A 20,015-nucleotide genomic window follows, 5' to 3' on the forward strand; every position below is an offset into this window, starting at 1 on the left:
TTTGAACAACTTGGGCTGGATTTCTCCAACCCAGGCAGAACGTGCAACTTTGAAGACATTTGAAAAGTTAAACCAAGTATAAATTTGCAGGCAAAGGTTACTGGAACGTTGAAAGAGTTTGCCAAGACTCAATGTGATTTTGGTCTGATCAGGGTGGGATTATCCTTCTGAGAGCTGAGCTACAGCTCAACCAGAAGCTGAGCTGATGCAGATATTAAACAAGACTCTGCTTTTGCTATGCAGAAGGTCAGACTAGATCTGGCCTAAGTTTAGCAATCCTTCATGTTGTAAATTCCAGGGTTGTTTAAATATTTGGGGCAGGGTTCCTTTTTTTTTTTTCCTGAAGCAATTCTATTTCAAAGGTTAAAGCTAAACTCAGAAATGCTTTCAGCTTCCTGAGTTTTTGACCATCCAGGAATTAAAGGTCTAAACATTGAAGGTGGTAATTTTTTTATTTTTTTTTTTTTTTTTAGCCAACGATGTCCAGTCTGATTTTTGTGTGTATGTGAGGCACTGAGGTGTTTCCCATGGCACAGTACCAGCTAGGCAAGTTGTAAAACAGGCGTATCACCCAGCCCAGAAAGGAAAAGTTGGTGCTGTCTCTGCCAGCTTAATCATTCATTCCTGGTGGTGTTTGTGCTCAGAGGCTGGACTGCACATGCAGGCAGTAACCATCTGTCTCTTGGTTACAAATTAGTTAAGCAGGATTGGAGTGTCTGGGAAACCACGAAATATCCCTGAGAAAAAACAGGGTCCAGGCACCTCTTCTGCATATGCTGGAAGGAAGAAGTAAACTTCCGTGTTCTCCATAACCTGCCACAAGCATGTAAAATCAAAGTAGATTTGCACTGATTCCTTTCAGTCCAGATCACCAACAGTAAAACATGGTTTCAAACTAATCTCTTTTTCCTCTTGCTTGCTAGCAAGCTTCTTATCAATTAATTGTAGCTGTGGGTCACCTTAAATACTGTAGATCCTCAACCAACTCATCAGATACGGTGCTCCTGGGGTGGAGTTCATGGGTTTACATGAAGAAAACAACACTGTAATGCAGATTCACTTTATACCTGATCAGGTAAGTGTATTTTCAGTACCTCTGTGACTTATGTAGATCTCTCTTAAACAGGTGTTGATTTTATTCCAGGAAGCTGGGCTCCTATTACCAAGTATATTCAAATGCTGCTTGTTTGGGACAGGTTTATCCCAGTGTATTTTGTGCTCTCAGCAGTGCTTGTTGCTGTGGAGATGCTTGGTAAAACTAAAAAAGAAGCTTTAAACTAAAGAGTAGCTTTCTTGTTCATAACTGTTAGTCATTTATCTCCAGCAACATAGTGGGAATGGTAATAAGGCCAGGATAGTTCAAGCAATCTGCTGCAGAAGCAAGGACTTCCTTTTCCTTTTTTTTTCCTTTTTTTTTTTCTTTTTGCAGCCTCTGTTTTTTCAGTAGGGCTGGGTGATCTTTCCTCTGCATGACAGACAGAACAGGAGCTGCTGCTGAGCTGATTTAATTATTTTCAGGAGTTCAAAACAGCACTGCTCCTTGCCTGCTGTTAAGTTTGTTGCCTTTGTGTTTGGGGGTATTGAATCTTGCTCCTGGGGATTGCTGAACAGTTATTGCCACAAACTAAAAATAGGAAAGCAGAATTTTCCAGTTGTCTGGTGACTGTCTGACCACTTTCCTTTCCCTTGACTGTCAAACTGGTGTCTTGGCCACAGACTTTGTTGCCTGATGCCCCCAGTATAGCACAAGTGGCCTCTTTATGAGAGGGATTTAGTTCTTGAGGCGGTTTTGGGTGTCTGTTTGCTTAACTAATGGTATAAACTGAAACTCCCATGGGGAGTGTTGCACCAGGTGTGGCTGCAGCAGGTAAAATGCTTCAATTTGAACATCCAGCCAGCAGGGCTGGGCTCATAAAAGGATTCTGACACAACCCTCCAGAATGAGGTTGGACACGAAGAATGTGAGGAGTGTGGTGTAGCAGACTGTGTCAGCCCCACCCAAAGCTGGGGTGTGTTCAGCAAACCTGTGCTGAGCCAGGAGGAGGCGAGATACAGCCTGTGGCTGCACTGCTGGGCTTTACAGCCCTGGCTGATCTTCTCCAGGAGCCTGAAGCCTTGCCATCCCCCTCAGTGATAACCTGTGCCTCTGCCCTGTATACCTGGGTTTTTAGCCTTTAGGCTACTTCTTGCCTGCCTCCGCCCCCCAAATCCCATTGCTGCAAATGTTTATCCACTGCTGTAAAGAGCTGAGCCGGCTCCCCGGTCCTGTTTTAGCAGAGAATTACGAACAGCAGCAACTTTACTGCTAAATTCACTGTGTTATCGTTAATGTTGTGATTCTGGAAAAAAAGCATGTTGTGTGTTTTTTTTAGTGCCAGCTGGTGACATTGCTGGATGACAACAGTTTGCATCTCTGGAGCCTGAAGCAGCACGGAGGAGCATCCGAGCTGCGGGAGGAGCATCGCTTCACCCTGAAGGGGCCACCAGGGTAAGCCACAAGAGGGGTTTTGAGCCAGTTTGGGGATAAGCAAGTAAGACAATTCTGCTATTTTTTAAGATAGAGTCTTTCCTGTTCTTAACAGCCTCTTACTCTGAATCCTTTGGAAGAGCATCCATGGAAACCAAACAGGAGTTGGCTAGGGCCTGGGAGACCAGCTTTTAAGAGTGTTGAACCAGTGTAAAGGGTGATATCTTTTAAAATACTGTGCATCCACTTCTGTGAGTATAGGAGCTGTTAAGGTTAGGTAAATCTAAGCACCTCTTAGGTCAGAGTTTAAAATACTGTTATGATTTGAATTTCACTTGATTTTGCCAGTTTTGGGTGAGCTACTTTCAGCTGCTTTAGGAACACTGAAGAGAGGGTTCTGTGAAAAGGTGTCTGGTTCTTGTCCATGTGCTTGTCAAAGGTCTTTTGTCTTCGAGCTCATTTTCCTCCTTCAAAAGAGCCATGCCTGGCTCAAAATCTCTGCCTATAAAAAAAAGACACCTGTGAATGTGTGATTTTTGGGGTGTCCTGCACAGGGCCAGGAGCTGGACTTGGTGATCCTGATGGGTGCCTTCCAACTCAGCATGTTCTGTGATTCCACGACTCTCTGAAACGTCCATGTCGAGTTGTTAGTTCTCTTAAATTCTGCATCTGCATCCCCAGGTCTCCACCGAGTGCCACCCAGATAACAGCTGTCCTTCCCCATTCCTCACGGGAAGTCCTGTACCTTGGCACGGAGAGCGGCAACATCTTCGTGGTGGAGCTTCTGTCGTTCCGGGTGCTGGAGGACAGGACCATCACCTCCGAGGCTGTGCTGCAGCGGTGAGCGAGCAGACAGGGCTGGGCAGGGGTGGAATCCCGTTAGCAGACACATCCTTTGTTCAAATGTCACCCGAGATTACCCTCTGGGGCCTCGCTGTTGTGTTAAGCCTTGTCCAGGTCCGGGTGACTCCTCCGAAAGTAACTTTGGGTCCTGCTGTGTTAAGTAGCAGTTTCTGTCCTGCTCAACCCTGTACTGTCACTGTGGAGGTCCAGCATGTGGGCAGAGTGATACAGGAGGCACTTGGGGTAAATCAGCAAACCCTGTGCCCTTGTGTTTACTTTTAAAAAAAAAAAAGTTGATGTTTAGCTGTAATTATGTGTTTATTTTTTCAACCACTGGCAGAACTTCTGATGCTGCTTTGTCCAAATGAGGATTTTATCACTCTGGAGATTCAAGTGCTGCTGAAAACTGTCCTCCTTCATGTCTTTGTTTCCTACTGACATTTCCATCTTACCTTTATTCTGTAAGAGAATAGGGTGGTTGGTTCAGACTGTCTTTACACTTCTGGGATCCAGACTCTGGAATTCATTGTAAACCTTGGCCTTTCCCTGAAGAAAATAGGACTGGGTGCATGTCCATGTGGCAGGCCTGGTGTGAGATCTTACATTAGATTTTTGTGCTGCTTGAAGGATTTGTGGAAAGACTGCGCTTACCTGTTTGAACTTTTTGTTGCCTAATTTCTCATTCTTACACCTTTTAATACAGTCATTTTAGGTTGTGCCTGGAATCAGCTTTTCTTGGTTTTCTCTTCTGCAGGGTACCAGAAGATAACTGTAACAGGAGATCGTGTGAATTGGTAGAAGCCCTTCGAGAACATCCTAAGAACCCTGACCAGATCCTGATTGGATACAGCAGGGGTTTGATTGTCCTCTGGGACCTGCAGAATAACAAAGTGACACACCATTTCCTGGGCAGCCAGGTATTAATTCAGTTCAGAGCCAGTTCAGCTGGGGAGGAAGGGCTCTCACCTCTCAGGGCACCCTGAAGACAAGTAGGTGCAGGGAGAGCCTGACAAAGCTGGTTTTTTAGTAAGAAAGAGTTGATTTTGAGGGGGTAACAGCTCTCTGGAGAGCAGTCATTGTATGCCTTTCTTTTCAGCAACTGGAAAACCTCTACTGGCAGAGGGATGGCAGTAAATTCATTAGTTGTCACTACGATGGAAGTTATACCCAGTGGCCAGTATCCAGTGACAACAGGCAGCCGGAGCCTCTGGAAAACACTGTGCCTTATGGTCAGTAAGTGAGGTTAGATTTAGCATACTTGTCTAAACTCAAATTATTTTGAGCTTGTGTGGGATATTCAGGTCACATTCTCCCTAGTGTTTAATGGCAAAATGCAGAGCTGCCTTTTGAATGGGTCATGAGCCTGAACTAAGAGATTTCAGTCCAGCTTTTTTCTTGGATTTGAAACTCGTTTACATTGTTGAAGTCTGTCCAGAACATGGAGAGCAAGTGTGTCGACAAAATTAGTGCCCCTTATGAAGAAAGGTGATGGTGATTCAGCTCATTGTTTCAGTGGGTGTCCTGTTCAGCAGGAGTTCCTTGGATCTTCTGTAATTAATAGTGAGTTGAGTGTATTTTTTGACGACCTGAGCAGTGATGAAATGAAGCCTCTGATTTGCTGAAACCCATCAAATGGGGATGACCTCATCTTTTCAAGCACAGAGAAGCTTCTAAAGCTCTATCACCTGTACATTAGTTTCAGGAATGGTTGTGTTTTCAACAATCCTTTCTAGTTAATCAGATTCTCCAGCAGCACTTCCATTCCCTGTTAGCCATCAGAGGCTTCCCCCGAGTCTAAGCTGTGTTTTGCTGTGGTCAGTGTGTCCCAGAAGACTTTTCTGATGTGGCTTGGTCTAGGGAGGTGATGCTGGTGCCTACTAATTCAGGTGGCTGCCCTTGACGTGGAGGGTGAGGTGACCTGGGTGAAGTAGAATAAGCAACTTCTTACGTAAAGATGCCCTTCTTGAATTACAGAAAATGTCTGTTCTCTTAGGTCCTTTTCCTTGCAAGGCCATCTCCAAGATTTACTGGCAGACAACAAAAAATGGGTGAGTTTGTGGTGTATCCCTTCACTCTCACGTGTTTAAAGGCATTTAGAGGGGGTAGCACACAACGCCATAGCAGCCCTTTAGAGTAGCATCATAAAAGCCTTTTGTCAGAGTTTGACTTGCCTCATGTCTTGGAAGTTGTGCTCACTCCTCACTTCAGCACACACCACTCTAATTTTCTCTTTCTCTTAAGGCTTCCTTACATTATATTCCAAGGAGGGATGCCCCGGGCGAGCTATGGAGACCGGCACAGTATCTCTGTTATCCACGGCAGCCAGCAAACAGCCTTTGACTTCACATCACGAGTGATAGACTTCTTTATAATCTTCAGTTCCGAGCCTACTGCAGGTATGTGAGGAAAGGGCATTACTGAGGAATTAGGGTGGCTGTGTAGGCATGTGGAAATCTGCCTGGTATAAATAGCATATGAAATGTGATAAGGAGGTCAGTTGTTTGGGGAGTTTCCGAGACTTTAACAGAGAATCACAGAATCGTTTAGGTTGGAAAAGACCCTTCAGATTGAGTCCAGCTGTAAAAGATTTGCCATTTAAAGGTGAAGTGTAAAATACTGATATAAAGAATGAGCTGTTTACAAATGCCATACATTCCTCAAAAAGAGAGAAGCTATTCAGCTATTCTATTAATGGGAGAAGATTTCTTAAGCTTATGTCTGTTTAAGCTGGACACTGGACATAACCAGGTCATGAAATGAGGATCTGAATATTGCTGTTTCAAAGAAAACACTTCAAAGAAAGCTAATAATTAAGACCAGAATTTACTCCCACTGAGACACTGTTTCTTTTAATTACTGCCTGGATTTATGGCTGGAGCTCTGGGTAATAAATCAGTAAAGGGTGACATAGAACCAAGGGTCATTATATAGACAACTTAATTTCGTTACTACTGGTGAACATGAATGTAAACCATTTGAAAACTGAATAGCTTTCATTCCTCAGATTGTATGGAGCTTGTCAGATTCTTGCTTCTGTTGAAGATCTTTCTTCCCCTTATTTCCACAGTAACTGTAACATTCTTCTTTTTATGAGCATCCTCCAAGTGTGCAGAGCCTACAGCTCACACTGCCATTAAATTTGTTCAGTACCTCAGATTTAATACTTTTTTAGTGTTAAAGAATGAGACCCTTTCTGTGAAATTGTTGGAGTTGTGATTCTCGATGACAGAACAAAAGTCTTAAAGATGAAAGAAATCTGAGGTTTTTTTTATGTAAGAGTTTGACAAAGTTCAGTTTCTGGATATGATTAGAAATCCTTTAGGATGAAGTAACTAAACTAACAGGCTCTATATTTATACTTCCCAAGGATTGAATTATCTCGTTAACACGAATTCTAGTGGGTTCAGACAGCAGCTGCTGCAGGAAGCTGAAGCTTTTGCACTTAGATGAGGAAGTTTTTTTACAATAAAATGAGGTTTCTGTGGTTGACAAGCTTCCTTGTGGCTGATTGCCTAAGCTTAGTGGATCTACGTGGCTTGCCTTGTTTGCCCCTAAGCAAAGTCTTCCCTGCAATGGCAATACGGAGGTATTAATTGTATACCAAAGCCACTTAATTTAATAAGCACAAAGCTTGTGCACTGCAGCATGGTCAGAGCTGGTGACTTTCCACTACCCTGAATATGCTGTGGAAACAATTTTTAGAAGACTGGCCCTTCCTGTTTTCTTTCTTTTTTTTTTTTTTTAAATTAGGTGGATGAGTGTATGGCAATCATGACAAATTCTAGTGTGCTTGCTGCTTCAGCAACTTAAAATAGATTCTTGCCATAGCAGTGAGCTCAGACGTGTGTCTTTGCAGGGAAAAAAATATTGTTAAAACCAAGTGCTTCTGGTTAACATTGACAGCAGCAGAGTGCAGGGCTGATCATGGATAATGTAGTAGAGGTGTGATATTATTTATTTTGTTCAGAAGCCCTATGGGCGACTGCAAACAGTGGCACTCAGGGAAGCAAAGTAGAACTGAACAGAAAATATTTTTTCATGAAGAAACGAAACTAATTAGTGATGTGTTATGGCTGGGGCTAGTCAGAGCTTTACATCCACTCAGATTTCTGAGCTCTGTTAATTGTTTCTGGTGTGAACTGATCTGTGGTTTTGGTTTTCCCCACCAGTTGCTGCTGTGCCTGTCTCAAGAACCTTACTGCAATAATGTCCTTGTAGACTGAATTTTTTTCTTCACTCAAGATTTTTCATTGTAACTAGAATTAAAATTCTTGTTTGCGTCAGATGTCATCAGTCAAGTTCCACTAACATGTTTCTTTTGTAATCGTGCCTAATGTACATAAGAATTATTAGATGATATACACACTCTTTAAAAAGAAAGTCCAGATGATGTGCCACAACATATGAGAGGCAGAGAAAATGAGAAGTAAGAGAGCTGAATTGTAAATACTTGTCAGCTCAGGCAGAGGAGCATTGTGCAGAACCCAAGGCATTAGCATGTTTAAGCAGCTTAGCCTGGGTGGACTGTGGTCCTAACACAGCACTAAATGGGTCACTGCTGGGGTGTATGCATGTCTTTCCACCCAATGCTGTTGATTAGCTGTAAGTAAAGTCTTTGGAATTCTGGCTGTTACAATAACAAATATGAACTTGTGTTATTTAACCACGTGTGTTGATAACAGATTTTTTTTATCCTGCAGTGGAATCTGTCAGAGGTCACTCTGGCGGTCCCAGGAATGATGTAAAGAAACTTGAATTTGCAGTAAATCTGTTAGTGTCTTTAAATCCACTAATACTAGTGCCTTGATAGGCCCAGTTAAGCCTAAGCCCAGAGGAATTTAAGGTTTTTCCAGCAAAAATGTTTATGTGGAGCTCTGTGATAACAGTTTTCAAAGTTTGTTCCTGTTGACGTTGGACGGCCAGTTTTGTCAGCCTCAGTAAATCCTGTTTCTCCAGAGTTTGATGACCCTTCTGCCATGGTGGTGCTGGCAGAAGAGGAGCTGGTGGTTATAGACTTGAAAACTGCAGGCTGGCCAGCAGTCCACCCTCCATACCTGGCTTCTCTGCACTGCTCAGCCATCACCTGCTCACACCACGTCTCCAACATCCCACTGAAGCTGTGGGAGCGGATTATCAGCGCTGGGAGCAAGCAGAACATCCACTACTCCAGTATGGTATGGCAGCTTTAATGTGTTCCCAGGGGTGTTCCCATGTGTTTAAGACCAGCAGGGCTGCCCAGAGTGTGGGTGGTCTGTGCTGCTGACGGGCTGTGGAGGGATGAGTCCCACCAGACGCTGTCCTGCCTCTTAATAGGGTCGAGAGAGGCTTTTTCCCAGAGCACCACCAATACAGTGACTCACTCTGGGGAATTAAAATGTGTTATTTTTTTAAGCTTTGACAAGCCAGAGGGAAAGTCTGAGTGCTCCCAGCTGTCAGTGGTAACAAAGTTCCTGTGTAAAAGCATGAAGCTTTCGGCACAGCTTCTTGAGGAGATGTGTGGAGCGTCTTCTAAAAAGCACAGTTGGTGTCAGAACGGGAACATCTAGTCCAAACAAAAGCTAACAGCGTGGACTGTTTCACTGCCACTTGCACTGAAGTTCATGTTCTCCTGCTGACTTTATATTCTTTTCACACTGTCACTGCCTAGGGAGTCACAGTCTTCTCTTAATGTGTTTGTAGCCGTGGCCGATTGATGGTGGCACCAACATAGCTCCAGATCCTCCGCAGAGGGACTTGCTGCTGACAGGGTATGTACTGCACTGATAACAACCAAGGAGCCCTTTCCAGTTTCACTTCCCCCTTTTGAACTAACTGAGGCTTTCCCATGAGATTAAAGTCTGCTCATCTTGTAGGGAGAAGGCTGCAGCTTTACAGTGCAACTTCCAAAAGCTGTGCTGCTGCCTCTGTAAAGCCAACTGATTCTGCTGCTTCTGACACGTTGTGATGTCCACAGATAACCAAGAAATCTGGCTGATTTGTAGTTTTGACATGTTATCCATTCCCCTCTCAAACAACGTAGGAGTGCAAGCAGCAAACCAAATTGCTTCAAAGGGAGCAGTGTAAAAGTGGAGCTTAATCTTGAAGGTTTTGAAGCATTTTCCCCACTGCTTCACACTGCTCTGAGTCTCAAAGTAGAGGTTAGCTTGGACTCTGCTTTGATCAGCATGAACAGACCTAGCTAAGAGGTGGAAGTAGCTATCAAGAGGGTGGTCTCATTGCATAAAAATGTATAATTTTCTTTTCAAAGCACTTCTGAGAATTTCAGTGGGCTGTTCCTTAGACTTCATTCTTGATGGAGCATGTTGGAAGCTCCTAGCTTGTGTTGGAAGACTGTTGCTAATTTTCACCTGGAGAACTAAGATTAAAGCTTGATTTTGTGTTCCTCAATTTTAATTTTTCCCCTCTGTCCCCAAACAGCATTTTTGTCAGGATGAATTGTTCCTTCTGTATGCTACGCTTTTTTCCTTTTCCATGTTTTTTTGGCATAATCTTAAATTGTACAATGGTGTCAGATCACCGAGAGCAAACTGGATTAAAAAAACCCAACAACGTAAAACAAAGCAAAACCCACCAAAAAACCCCAAGAAGTCAAAAACCTTTCTCCTTGTAGCTTGTTCCTCGGTGTGGTTTGTTTCTTTGGTTGTTTTCCCCCTCTGTTTTGCCATCCATGTGCTGTTCTCCTGTGTGATGTGTTTCTGTAACCCCCCCACAGGCATGAAGATGGCACGGTGCGGTTTTGGGATGCATCTGGTGTCTGCTTACACCTCCTTTACAAGCTGAGCACAGTGAGAGTGTTTCTCACGGATGCTGATCCCAATGACAACATGAACGCCCTGGGTGAGGATGAGTGGCCTCCACTTCGCAAGGTGAGAGAGGAGGTTGCTTTTAGAAGCTTTCTGGAAACCTGAGGATTTCTGATTCTTGTCCCAGTTAAAGACCAGCCACTCTCTATTCTCTCACTTAGGTCGGTACCTTCGACCCTTACAGTGATGATCCGAGACTTGGGATCCAGAAGATCTACCTGTGTAAATACAGTGGATACTTGGCTGTAGCTGGTACAGCAGGACAGGTATTGGAATGCAAACAGTCATCATGAATCTTGCTTGTAGTGTGGGTTGTCACAGTGCAACCTGGAGAGATGTTAAAAGTTAAAATGCTCATTTCTCTAGTGGTAAATTGATCTGTTTTCTGGGAATTTCATGGTACTCTGCTCTGGTGAGACCCCACCTGGAGCACTGCATGCAGCTCTGGGGTCTCCAGCACAGGAAGGACACCGACCCTTCAGAGGAGGCCACCGAGTTGATTAGGGGGATGGAGCACCTCTGCTGTGAGGAAAGGCTGAGAGAGTTGGGTTTGTTCAGCCTGGAAAAGAGAAGGCTTTGGGATGACTCATCTGCAGCCTTCCAGTACCTGAAAGGAGCCGACAGGAAAGATGAAGAAGGGCTTTATACAAGAGCATGTGGTGACAGGACAAGGGGAAATGGCTTCAACCTGAAAAAGAGTATGTTTAGATTAGATATTATATAGGAAGAAATTCTTTACTGTGAAGGTGGTGAGGCAGTGGAACAGGTTACCTGGAGAAGCTGTGGATGCCCCATCCCTGAAAGTGTTCAAGGCCAGGTTGGATGGAGCTCTGAGCAACCTGGTCTGGTTCTCTGTCCATGGAAGGGGGGTGAGATGATCTTTAAGATCCCTTCCAACCCAAACCATTCTGTGATTTCTGCTTTCTCTGACTGGTATTTGAGGCATTATCTAATGTTGCTTATCTGCCCTGAGAGATGCTGTAGTTGTGCAGCTGCAGGGAAGGCCTGCAGCTTGGAGGACTTGCCTGCATATCGAAAGTTGTAGCAAAGGTTGTCCCCTTCCTTTCAGGTACTGGTGATGGAACTGAATGATGAAGATGCAGAACATGTGGTGGACCATGCTGAAGCAGATCTCCTGCAGGACCAAGAGGGCTATCGGTGGAAAGGTCACGAGAAACTAAAAACTCGAGACGGACCTGTTCGATTTGAAGCCGGTTTTCAGCCTTTTGTCCTTGTCCAGTGTCAGCCACCAGCTGTGGTCACCTCATTGGCCCTGCACTCTGAGTGGAAGCTTGTGGCCTTTGGTACCAGTCATGGCTTTGGGCTTTTTGACCATCAGCAGAAGCGACTGGTCTTTGTCAAGTAAGTGCCATCTTTCCAGGAAGTCTGTAGTAATCCTTTGTTAATGATGTCCTGGAGTTACTAACAAAGGAAGCTGTGATAAGCAATTTCTCAAGAGCAGTCACTGTAGCAAGAAGCCCTACCTTGTTGGATTCCATCCTTGAAGATCTCCAAGGATATATAAGGGTGTTCTGACATCTGCGTGTGTCCTGTCGGCCTCTTGGGAGTGATTGCCACGTAACAAAGTGACCACATGCCTACTGTCTCCCTCTTCCAGGTGTACCCTGCATCCCAGTGACCAGTTGGCCTTAGAAGGCCCACTGTCCCGGGTGAAGTCCTTGAAGAAGTCCCTCCGTCAGTCGTTCAGGCGGATCAGAAGGAGCCGTGTGTCCAGTAGGAAGCGGCGAGGAGGTAGTGGAAATGCCTCAGAGGTGAGGGGTTCACCTTTTTGGGGTCCTGCCTGTTTACATCTTGGAGCATGCAGAGTCCTGATGAGACTGCCTAGAGCAGGAGGTTGTTTGCAGCCCTACTATCAAATCAGTAGCTATTGGCATAGGGGGAAAATGGGAGTTTCTGATGCTGCTTTCTGTTAGATAAAGCAGTCACGTTTTTAGAGATCAGTTCAGAAGACGAGTTCACTGGTATGACAGTGCTGTCCCTTTCTGTTGCTGCTGCTTTCTTCTCCCTGCTGTGTCTGTCCCTGACTGACAATATGTGTATATATCTTTGAAGGTGCAAGAAGCAAATGCCAAATTTGACCAGGACACATTGCAGGAAATGGAACTGGCTCCCGTCCAGCGGAAGATTGAAGCCCGGTCGGCAGAAGACTCTTTCACTGGCTTTGTGCGAACCTTGTATTTTGCTGATACCTTCTTGAGAGACAGTGAGTACAAAAAAACGTCTCTCTCTTCTTCCAAATTTTTTTTTTTTAACTTCTTCTGCCAAGGAGTGTGTTAGGATTTACTGCCAGCAAAACTCGGCACCCCCTGTGTCCTACTTTGTGCCATGCTGAAAAGCTAATATAGAACAAGAGCATATGTTGTCATGCAGAATTGTTATGTAGCCATTCTGGCTGCTGGCTAATGCCAGGCAAGTGGTAGTTCATCTTTGGATGAAGCCTTTATGTGTGGTTTTCGAATGTACTGGAATGGCATCTGGCATTTTAGATTCAGTTTTGCCTTCTCTCATTACTCTGAATTTCACTCCTGTCCCCAGCAGAGCCTTTTAATTTTGGTGGAAGGGGTGGCTGGTTGTGCATCAGAGCCCAAACTGATGTGTTACACAAGTTTACTCTGCTCATGTGTGATATTAATATGTGAAAAATGGATGCAGCAATTGTGGTGGCTCATGGAAGCAGCACTCTTTCCTTTGCTCACATGCCATGTCCCTTTTCAGGGCTGCTGGTGGACATGTGTTGGGAAAAGAAGTGCTAAGAACCCGTAGTTTCCTTGGCAAGTCTGTCCTAATATAAAGATATTTAGGATGCAAACAGAGGGGGAGGATGTGTATAGCGGGGGACAGCAGTTATCCAGGGATGTCACAGGTGGTGTCTTGCTCATGGACCTTTTTGTTGCTCCAGGCTCCCGCCACTGCCCGTCCCTGTGGGCTGGCACCAACGGAGGGACCGTCTACGCCTTCTGTTTACGTGTTCCCCCAGCAGAGAGGAGGATGGATGAGCCTGTCAGGGCAGAGCAGGGTAAGTGTCCCTTGGGAAAGCACAGCTCTAATGGATCTGAGCCATCACTCACAGGAGTTACGTACAGAAAAGCTCAATTATTGCTGTTTATCAGTGAGAGTGGAGCCAAGTGTGGCAGTGTCTGAGCTAAGCAGTGCTCGCTCTAGTGAATGAACTGGAGAGGGGAGTGAGTTCCAGCACTGCTTGACATTCCTCAGCCTCATTTCCTACTCACTTCAGAAATCTAAATTTGCGTCAGCTGTCACTGAAATCTGCCATCAAGCCTCAGTGCACGTCCTTTATTCTGACAGCTGGACCTGTTGTCTTTACATAACAATAGTTGCTGTTTAACACAAAACAGTCCAGTTTGAATGCCCTTTAAGTACTAAATCTTTTTAGGCAGTATTTCTATAATCACAGTATGTAGGTCTCGAGCCCTGAGGGGAAGTGAGTGAGTTTCTAACAGTGTCTCTGACTAGACTCCTGTTTGTTTTTTCTGTTTGTTTTCCCTCCTTATCTTGCCTGTCTAGCCAAAGAGATTCAGCTGATGCACAGGGCTCCTGTTGTGGGGATACTTGTCCTCGATGGACGCAGCACTCCCCTCCCAGAACCTCTAGAAGTAGCACATGACCTTTCCAAGAGTCCTGATATGCAAGGCAGCCATCAGCTGCTGGTGGTATCTGAAGAGCAATTTAAGGTAGGTATCACCTACTGAGGAAAGGAGGTGCATGTGGACTGTGCATGAAATCTGCTAAAGCTCTGGGCAGAGAACTCTTGGGAGTGCTTATTCTTGTGTCCTCAATAACAGCCCTGGGACAGCACTTCTGTTTGGTGCAGTCCATAAATCAGGTGTCTGCTGGAAAACTGGGTACTCAGCACATGCTGAACATAGAAATTTTATGCCTGTATTACAGTATGGTCTTTGGACAAGGCTGCTTCTGCTTTCGGGGAAGAGCTTTTGCTGTGGTTTTTGCAGAAGCAGGAATCAGTAGGTATTTCTCTGAAGCAGCTGAAAAGCTTCTTGTTTTGCACACTAACTAGTCAAACCCTGTTCTCTTTCTGTAATAGTTTGTAGCCAAACATGGAGGGGTTTTGAAAAAAATAGGGGAGAAGCGCAGTGTGCAGCCTGAGGGGTAAAACTGATATCAGAACAGAAGCAGGTTCTCACACTGACTGTGGCTGATTCCTTCTTGTCCCATGAGCAGGGGGGTGACTCGTGTTACACCTCTCTGTATTCACTGTGAATGAAAACGTTGTTCAGGGGGGGAGCAGCAATGTCCTGGGGAGCTGCTGCTGCCTTTGTGCAGGAAGGAGGTGTCAGTGTCTTGTTTCTGTTGACAGGTATTCACCTTACCCAAGGTCAGCTCCAAACTGAAGCTCAAGCTGACAGCCCTGGAGGGCTGTAGGGTACGAAAGGTGACAGTTGCAAACTTTGGCAGCTGCAAGACCGACGATTACAGCGAGAATGACCTGGCTGTCCTGACTAACCTGGGAGACATTCAGATCATCTCGCTGCCCTTCCTCAAGTTACAGATCCGCTACCCCTGCATCCGCAAGGAGGATGTGAGTGGCATTGCATCCTGTGTCTTCACCAAATATGGCCAAGGTGAGGTGGGCTTCTCCCAAACCATCTACCTCTGTCGTGTGTTTGAGACAATGGAAAAGGGCTTAGTGTTTAGTGTACACATGTAAATATTTCATAAATGTGTCCATCTTGTGTTTCAAGATGTCCATCAACTGTTACTGTTGGCCAGTAGCAGTTGCCAACAGGTACAGACACATGAATAAACAGGAGCAGAAGTGAGTTTATTCCATTACTGTTAATGGATATGGTGGTTTTCAGCTAACAGGTTGGATGTGCCGCATAGGTACCTTCCACCTGGCTACCCTCCTCTTTTCTGGAGTGAAGGGAATGGCTCTCTAAGCAGCAAGCACTGGATAAATGGCTGCATTAAGCCTCCTATACATGTCTGTGGCTGAAAAATTCACACTGCAAGACTGCAATCCAGCATCCTGTGGCTGCTGAAGATGGATCACTGCTCTTCAGTTGACTTTTTACATCTTTCTGTGCTGTTTTTCTAAAGTGTCCACAGTACTGTACAGTTCTCTCTCATCATAATCTTAAATTGCACAGTCTCTAGGTCCTTGGGGTAATATCTTCCTCAGTGATCCCTCCTTGTTTAGATAGGAGGAAGTGCAAACCCTTTGTGCCAAGCATAGAGCATGCCTAGATCTGTTCTTTTTTGGATCACCTTTAGATCTGTAACTGTGTTCTTGGGCTTGAGAATTGCTTATACGTTCCCAATCATCTGTAGGTTTCTATCTGATCTCGCCGTCGGAGTTTGAGAGGTTTTCCCTCTCTACCAAATGGTTGGTGGAGCCCCGGTGCATCGTGGACATGCCAGAAGTGACGACCAACAATCACGTGCACAACAAGTCTGGTGTGGAGAATGCTGCGAGGAAATCCAGGTAAAATCTGGAAATGTAACCTTCTTCTCCCTGGTGGTTTTCCCACCTGGAGTACATCTCACCGTGAATACTGTGGGCAGTTTTGGGCACCGCAGTATAAGAAGGATATGAAGCCATTGGAGAGCATCCAAAGGAGAGCAGTGGAGATGGGGAAGGGCCTTGAGGGGGAGCTGTGTGAGGAGCAGCTGAGGGCACTTGGTGTGTTCAGCTGGAGGAGACTGAGGGAAGACCTCACTGCAGTTACAGCCTCCTTGTGAGAGGAAGAGGAGGGGCAGGCACTGAGCTCTGCTCTGTGGGGACCAGGGACAGGACCCAGGGAATGGCCTGAAGTTGTGTCAGGGGAGGTTTAGGTTGAATATTAAAAAGAGGTTCTTCCCCCAGAGGGTGGTTGGGCACTGACCAGGCTCCCCAGGCAGTGATCACAGCACCAAGGCTGCCAGAGCTCCAGGAGTGTTTGGATGTTCCTCTGGGGCACAGGGTGTGACTCTTGGGGACGGGCCTGTGCAGGGTGAAGAGTTGGACTCGATGATCCTTATGAGTCCCTTCCAACTCAGCACATTCTGTGATTTGCTAGGACAAAACAAGGAAGCATTTGAATTTGTATCCCGAAGCTGGAGTCACAAACCTAAAGCAAGCTCTGGCTTGCTTTGCTCGTTCCCAAATGCTGTGTCTGACATGTGGCTCTCACTTCAGGGGCTCTGTGTTACTGGTGAGGCTGAGCTGTCACTGTGAAGGGAAATCCAGTGTTCCTCCTTGGAACATTAGCAAGTAACAGCAGATCTGAAACTCGTGGAGATCCTTACAGGAATTTTATTCTGGAAATTTAGCAATGTTCTGTGGTGCCTGCAGACTTCTGCATCACCAGCATGTGGTGAAGCCCTTCCTACATTCAGCAAACTATTTAGTTGACATGCACTGGAGCTTCTTGCAGCTGCCAAGAGTGTACAGGAATTCTCTGCACCCCTGTGCCTCAGTGTCAGTGATTGTTTTCTGCTTCCTTTCCTTTTTTAGGGGACCAGGAAAGAGTCCGTGTGACTACGGAGAAGATGGTAAGCAAAAAACTTAATTGTACTAAAGGTAGCATGGTGATGTGTAACCCCTGAAACATCTTTCCTATTGCTACAGCTGATATTTTTATACTTAAGACAGGAGAAAGTAAGGAGGGATGTGAGGGAAACTGGACACAGTAGTTGATAGCTCTGAAGTGATTGCATGTGGCAAGATTACCTTAAAGGACAGAACAGAGATTTTGCTGGAGGGAAGAGGCATTTGGGAGGGTAAGGTCTGAAGTTAATCATGAAATCTTCTGAACTGTATTGCTGGAAAATACAGTTCAGCATGTGAGAGACTTCAAGGATTAGTTGTGAAGCATTCAGGAAAGTCAAAAGATACTTAAAAGGGGGGAAAGAAATCCAGTTCCATTGTAGGTTTCCAAAATTGCACTTATTTCATAAAAAGGGGGAAATATTATTAGCTAAAAGCTTTTTTTTCTACTCTTTTTTTTTTTTTTTTTTCAGAAAGGAAGTCTGGGAGGCTGATGGAACATGCCTTACTCAATGATGAAAGTGAGTGAGATAAAGTCTTGCTACTGAGAGGGCAGGTGCCTTTCTGTGTGGGAAAAGAAGAAAGCTGCTGGGAATTTTATGGGTTCCAGTACTCAGTTCCAAGGGATCTGCAATTACTGGTAGAAATGCTGGGTTTTCTGGAGTCCTGGAAATGGGGGGTTGGACAGATAGCCATGCCCTCAGGCAGGGGTTGTTCCACAGAGCCACATTCCCTGCTGAGATAAGAGCAGGATCTTTATTTACAATGGGACTTGTGTAAAATGACAACTGGAACAGACAGTTCCTTTGGGGCTCTGGTACAGAGGGACTGGCAGTATTTCCTCTGGCAAATGATTCCTTCAGTCCTGTGTGCCAGCTTGTCCAGTACAAACCTGGTGCAGCTGAAGAGGCAGTGATGGTACAAGGTCTGACCTCTGTGTTGTGGGAGGCAGGTTTTGGAGGCTGTTCAGTGGGGAGGTGGAATGTGGTCAGGCTGCTGCCTGAAAGCAGATCCTCACTGGTTTGGCTCACTGCTTTAACCCTCTGCTTTCCAGAAGTGCTGAAGGAGATCCAGAGTACTCTGGAGGGGGGCAGAGGGTGAGTATCAAACAGCTTCTGTTCCTAATGGCTGGGGCTGGCAAGGGATGGCAGTTGGAACTGAAAACAGGGGGATGCCCAATGTGGTGACAGGGATCCTTTTGCTGGAATCTGGTCACGTGTGTGTCCCCCAGACTACCAAAGGGCAATAATGAGAGGCAGGTTCTCTTTCACATGCTGTCCCTTGACTTTTTTTATGAATAATGCTTTGTCTCTTTCTCTCCGAAAAGCAGGAGAGATCACATTCCCACATCCCAAAGGAACAGGAGTCTGAGTATTCGCATACAGGTTTCTATTTGTGATCTAAGGGCAGGCCACACGGGCTTAGTTGGTCAAGGATGGGACTCTGGAGTTTTAATCCTGGCTTGACACTGTCACTTGGATGTGTTCAGTGCCTCTGCTCCCATTCTGTCTGTACAATAGAGCTGAGCTACCACCATGGGTGCGGGGCTTTGTCTTACCTCCCTGGAACACTGATGTTCAGGTGACAGGGGGCTACCAAGTGTACACAAAGGACTACTGTCTGCAACGGATGCAGGAGGCTTGGTGGGATTGGTAACTGCTGGTGTGTGAGGATCAGTGACTGCCTGACCTGCTCTGCTCTGCACACTTCCTCTGGACACTACCTCATCCTGGTCTTCTGTCGGCATCTGGGAGTGGATGGGATGAGACTGCATTGCAATAAGGAAACCTTTTTCTTGTGTCATTGCAGGAGCTATGCAGAAAGAAATTCGGCAAGAAGTCCGTTAGGACATGGACTAAGTAATGGAGGAGGTAGGTGAGGCTAAAGATATTTGGGGCCCAGTGAAGTAGCCAGAGGAAGCAGAAAGTAGAATGAAATTTCTGTGTAAGATTCAGCTTATTTAAATGCTTTGCAATAGAGCAGAAATCTGACCTGAATTTTCAGGATGGGAAAATTGCTGTGGGTGAGTGGTGTATGAGCACTGTTCAGCTCCTTATGTGCCACACAAGTAAATGTGCTGCCTCAGTGTTAAAGGAAGAGCTGAAAATCCTTTGAAGGCTCCTGCCTGACTCTTAACCACAAAGCGAGCTGGCGAGGCAGCCAGAGCTCACAGCAACAACCTGAGTGTACCAACTCACGAGCTCTCATTAGCTTTCACCTTTTGGTTTTTTGGGTTTTTTTAATGGCTTTTGCTTTCTTTCATCCTGAAGCAGATTGACCAGAATTCATCAAGGACTTCCCGGCATTGGATTGAGTGCCATAACACTACTGATTGGGCAAACCGTCCCTGGGGAGAAGGCACCAGTGCTCCCAGTGTCACAGACTGGTGAGAGCTGCAGCTTGGCATGACTGTGCCTTGCTGCCTCTGCCTCCCCTCTAGTGCCTCTTTAGAGACCTCTCCTCGCGGAGCCCGCCTTGCATTAGGACAGAAGTGGATCGCCAGGTCTGATGCACCACAAGCCTCTGAGTACATCTAACATTCAAATGTTTGCACATTTCTCTTTTCTACTGGGCTGGGTTTTAAATTATAAATGTTTTACTGCCCTGGTGCAGGATTTTAATAAACGCACACTGTTACCTCCAACTTGGTTTAAAATTATTTTTTTTTTTGTACAATTTTTTAAAAATCTTATGGGTATTTCAGTTTTAACGGAAACATTTAGAAATCTACTTTTTAAAGAAAACATTAAATAATATATGCTAGATTCCTGTGACTGCTGTTTGTGGTATCTGAATGAGTAATTTTGGGGTTTGTTTGTTATGGTACTGTTAACTGGCTTTATGGATTTGGGTAGAATCTATTTTTGTAGCCATTCAAATCGGAGGAGAACTAATGGAACTTGATTTTTTGTTTCAACACTACGTTGCTCTTTTTTTTTTTTTTTGAAATAAAACTCTGAATTCCCTTTTGTGATCCTTGTCTGCTCTCATATCTGTTCTTCCCTTCAGCAGCTGCTTTCACACTGGCCACAGGCTCCTGGCCACATATCCCTTGGAGGAGGTGGAGCTGTCCCTCTCTGAGCTGAGAGGCACAGAGCACCCCTGGAGGTGAAGCAAGGTGCTGGTTTGGAGAAGATGCATGTGGCGAGCAAAGTGATTGTATCACCATCCTGCAATCCATATGGGATTGGGGATGGTGCCAGGAAAGGGCACTGGCTCAGATGATAGTCCCTGGAAGGTCATGGCTGGTTTGTCCTGAAATAACGTGGGTGATAAAACGCTGAAGGGAGACACAGTTGATCTGGCAGTGCTGCTGTGCTGTCTGCCAGTGGGTTTTGAATTGAAGCTGGTGAAACTCTGCATAGAGCAGGTA

General features: G+C 45.4%; 1 protein-coding gene across 6 annotated transcripts in view; it reads left to right on the plus strand.

Annotated features, from left to right (window-relative positions):
• The window catches only part of LLGL2 (LLGL2, scribble cell polarity complex component), a 32,770-nt gene extending 13,484 nt beyond the window's left edge, over nt 1–19,286 (plus strand). For 5 of the 6 annotated variants that reach the window (XM_017812171.1, XM_017812167.1, XM_017812165.1 and 2 more), the window contains exons 4-26: nt 994–1,075; nt 2,373–2,488; nt 3,149–3,307; nt 4,065–4,227; nt 4,407–4,539; nt 5,304–5,358; nt 5,552–5,706; nt 8,267–8,484; nt 8,990–9,057; nt 10,023–10,176; nt 10,275–10,379; nt 11,183–11,475; nt 11,732–11,885; nt 12,187–12,337; nt 13,034–13,150; nt 13,660–13,826; nt 14,471–14,735; nt 15,445–15,598; nt 16,610–16,647; nt 17,116–17,163; nt 17,697–17,739; nt 18,452–18,513; nt 18,913–19,286. In XM_017812171.1, the coding sequence (XP_017667660.1) occupies nt 994–1,075; nt 2,373–2,488; nt 3,149–3,307; nt 4,065–4,227; nt 4,407–4,539; nt 5,304–5,358; nt 5,552–5,706; nt 8,267–8,484; nt 8,990–9,057; nt 10,023–10,176; nt 10,275–10,379; nt 11,183–11,475; nt 11,732–11,885; nt 12,187–12,337; nt 13,034–13,150; nt 13,660–13,826; nt 14,471–14,735; nt 15,445–15,598; nt 16,610–16,647; nt 17,116–17,163; nt 17,697–17,739; nt 18,452–18,513; nt 18,913–18,920 (2,908 nt within the window). In that variant the 3' untranslated portion in view covers nt 18,921–19,286. The remainder of the gene's footprint in view (nt 1–993; nt 1,076–2,372; nt 2,489–3,148; nt 3,308–4,064; nt 4,228–4,406; nt 4,540–5,303; nt 5,359–5,551; nt 5,707–8,266; nt 8,485–8,989; nt 9,058–10,022; nt 10,177–10,274; nt 10,380–11,182; nt 11,476–11,731; nt 11,886–12,186; nt 12,338–13,033; nt 13,151–13,659; nt 13,827–14,470; nt 14,736–15,444; nt 15,599–16,609; nt 16,648–17,115; nt 17,164–17,696; nt 17,740–18,451; nt 18,514–18,912) is intronic. The other variant, XM_017812166.1, reaches the window with a different exon arrangement.
• Nucleotides 19,287–20,015: the final 729 nt, after the last annotated feature.

The sequence above is a fragment of the Lepidothrix coronata genome, unplaced genomic scaffold (genome assembly GCF_001604755.1).
Source record: "Lepidothrix coronata isolate B3197 unplaced genomic scaffold, Lepidothrix_coronata-1.0 Scaffold34, whole genome shotgun sequence".
Classification (NCBI taxonomy): Eukaryota; Metazoa; Chordata; class Aves; order Passeriformes; family Pipridae; genus Lepidothrix; species Lepidothrix coronata.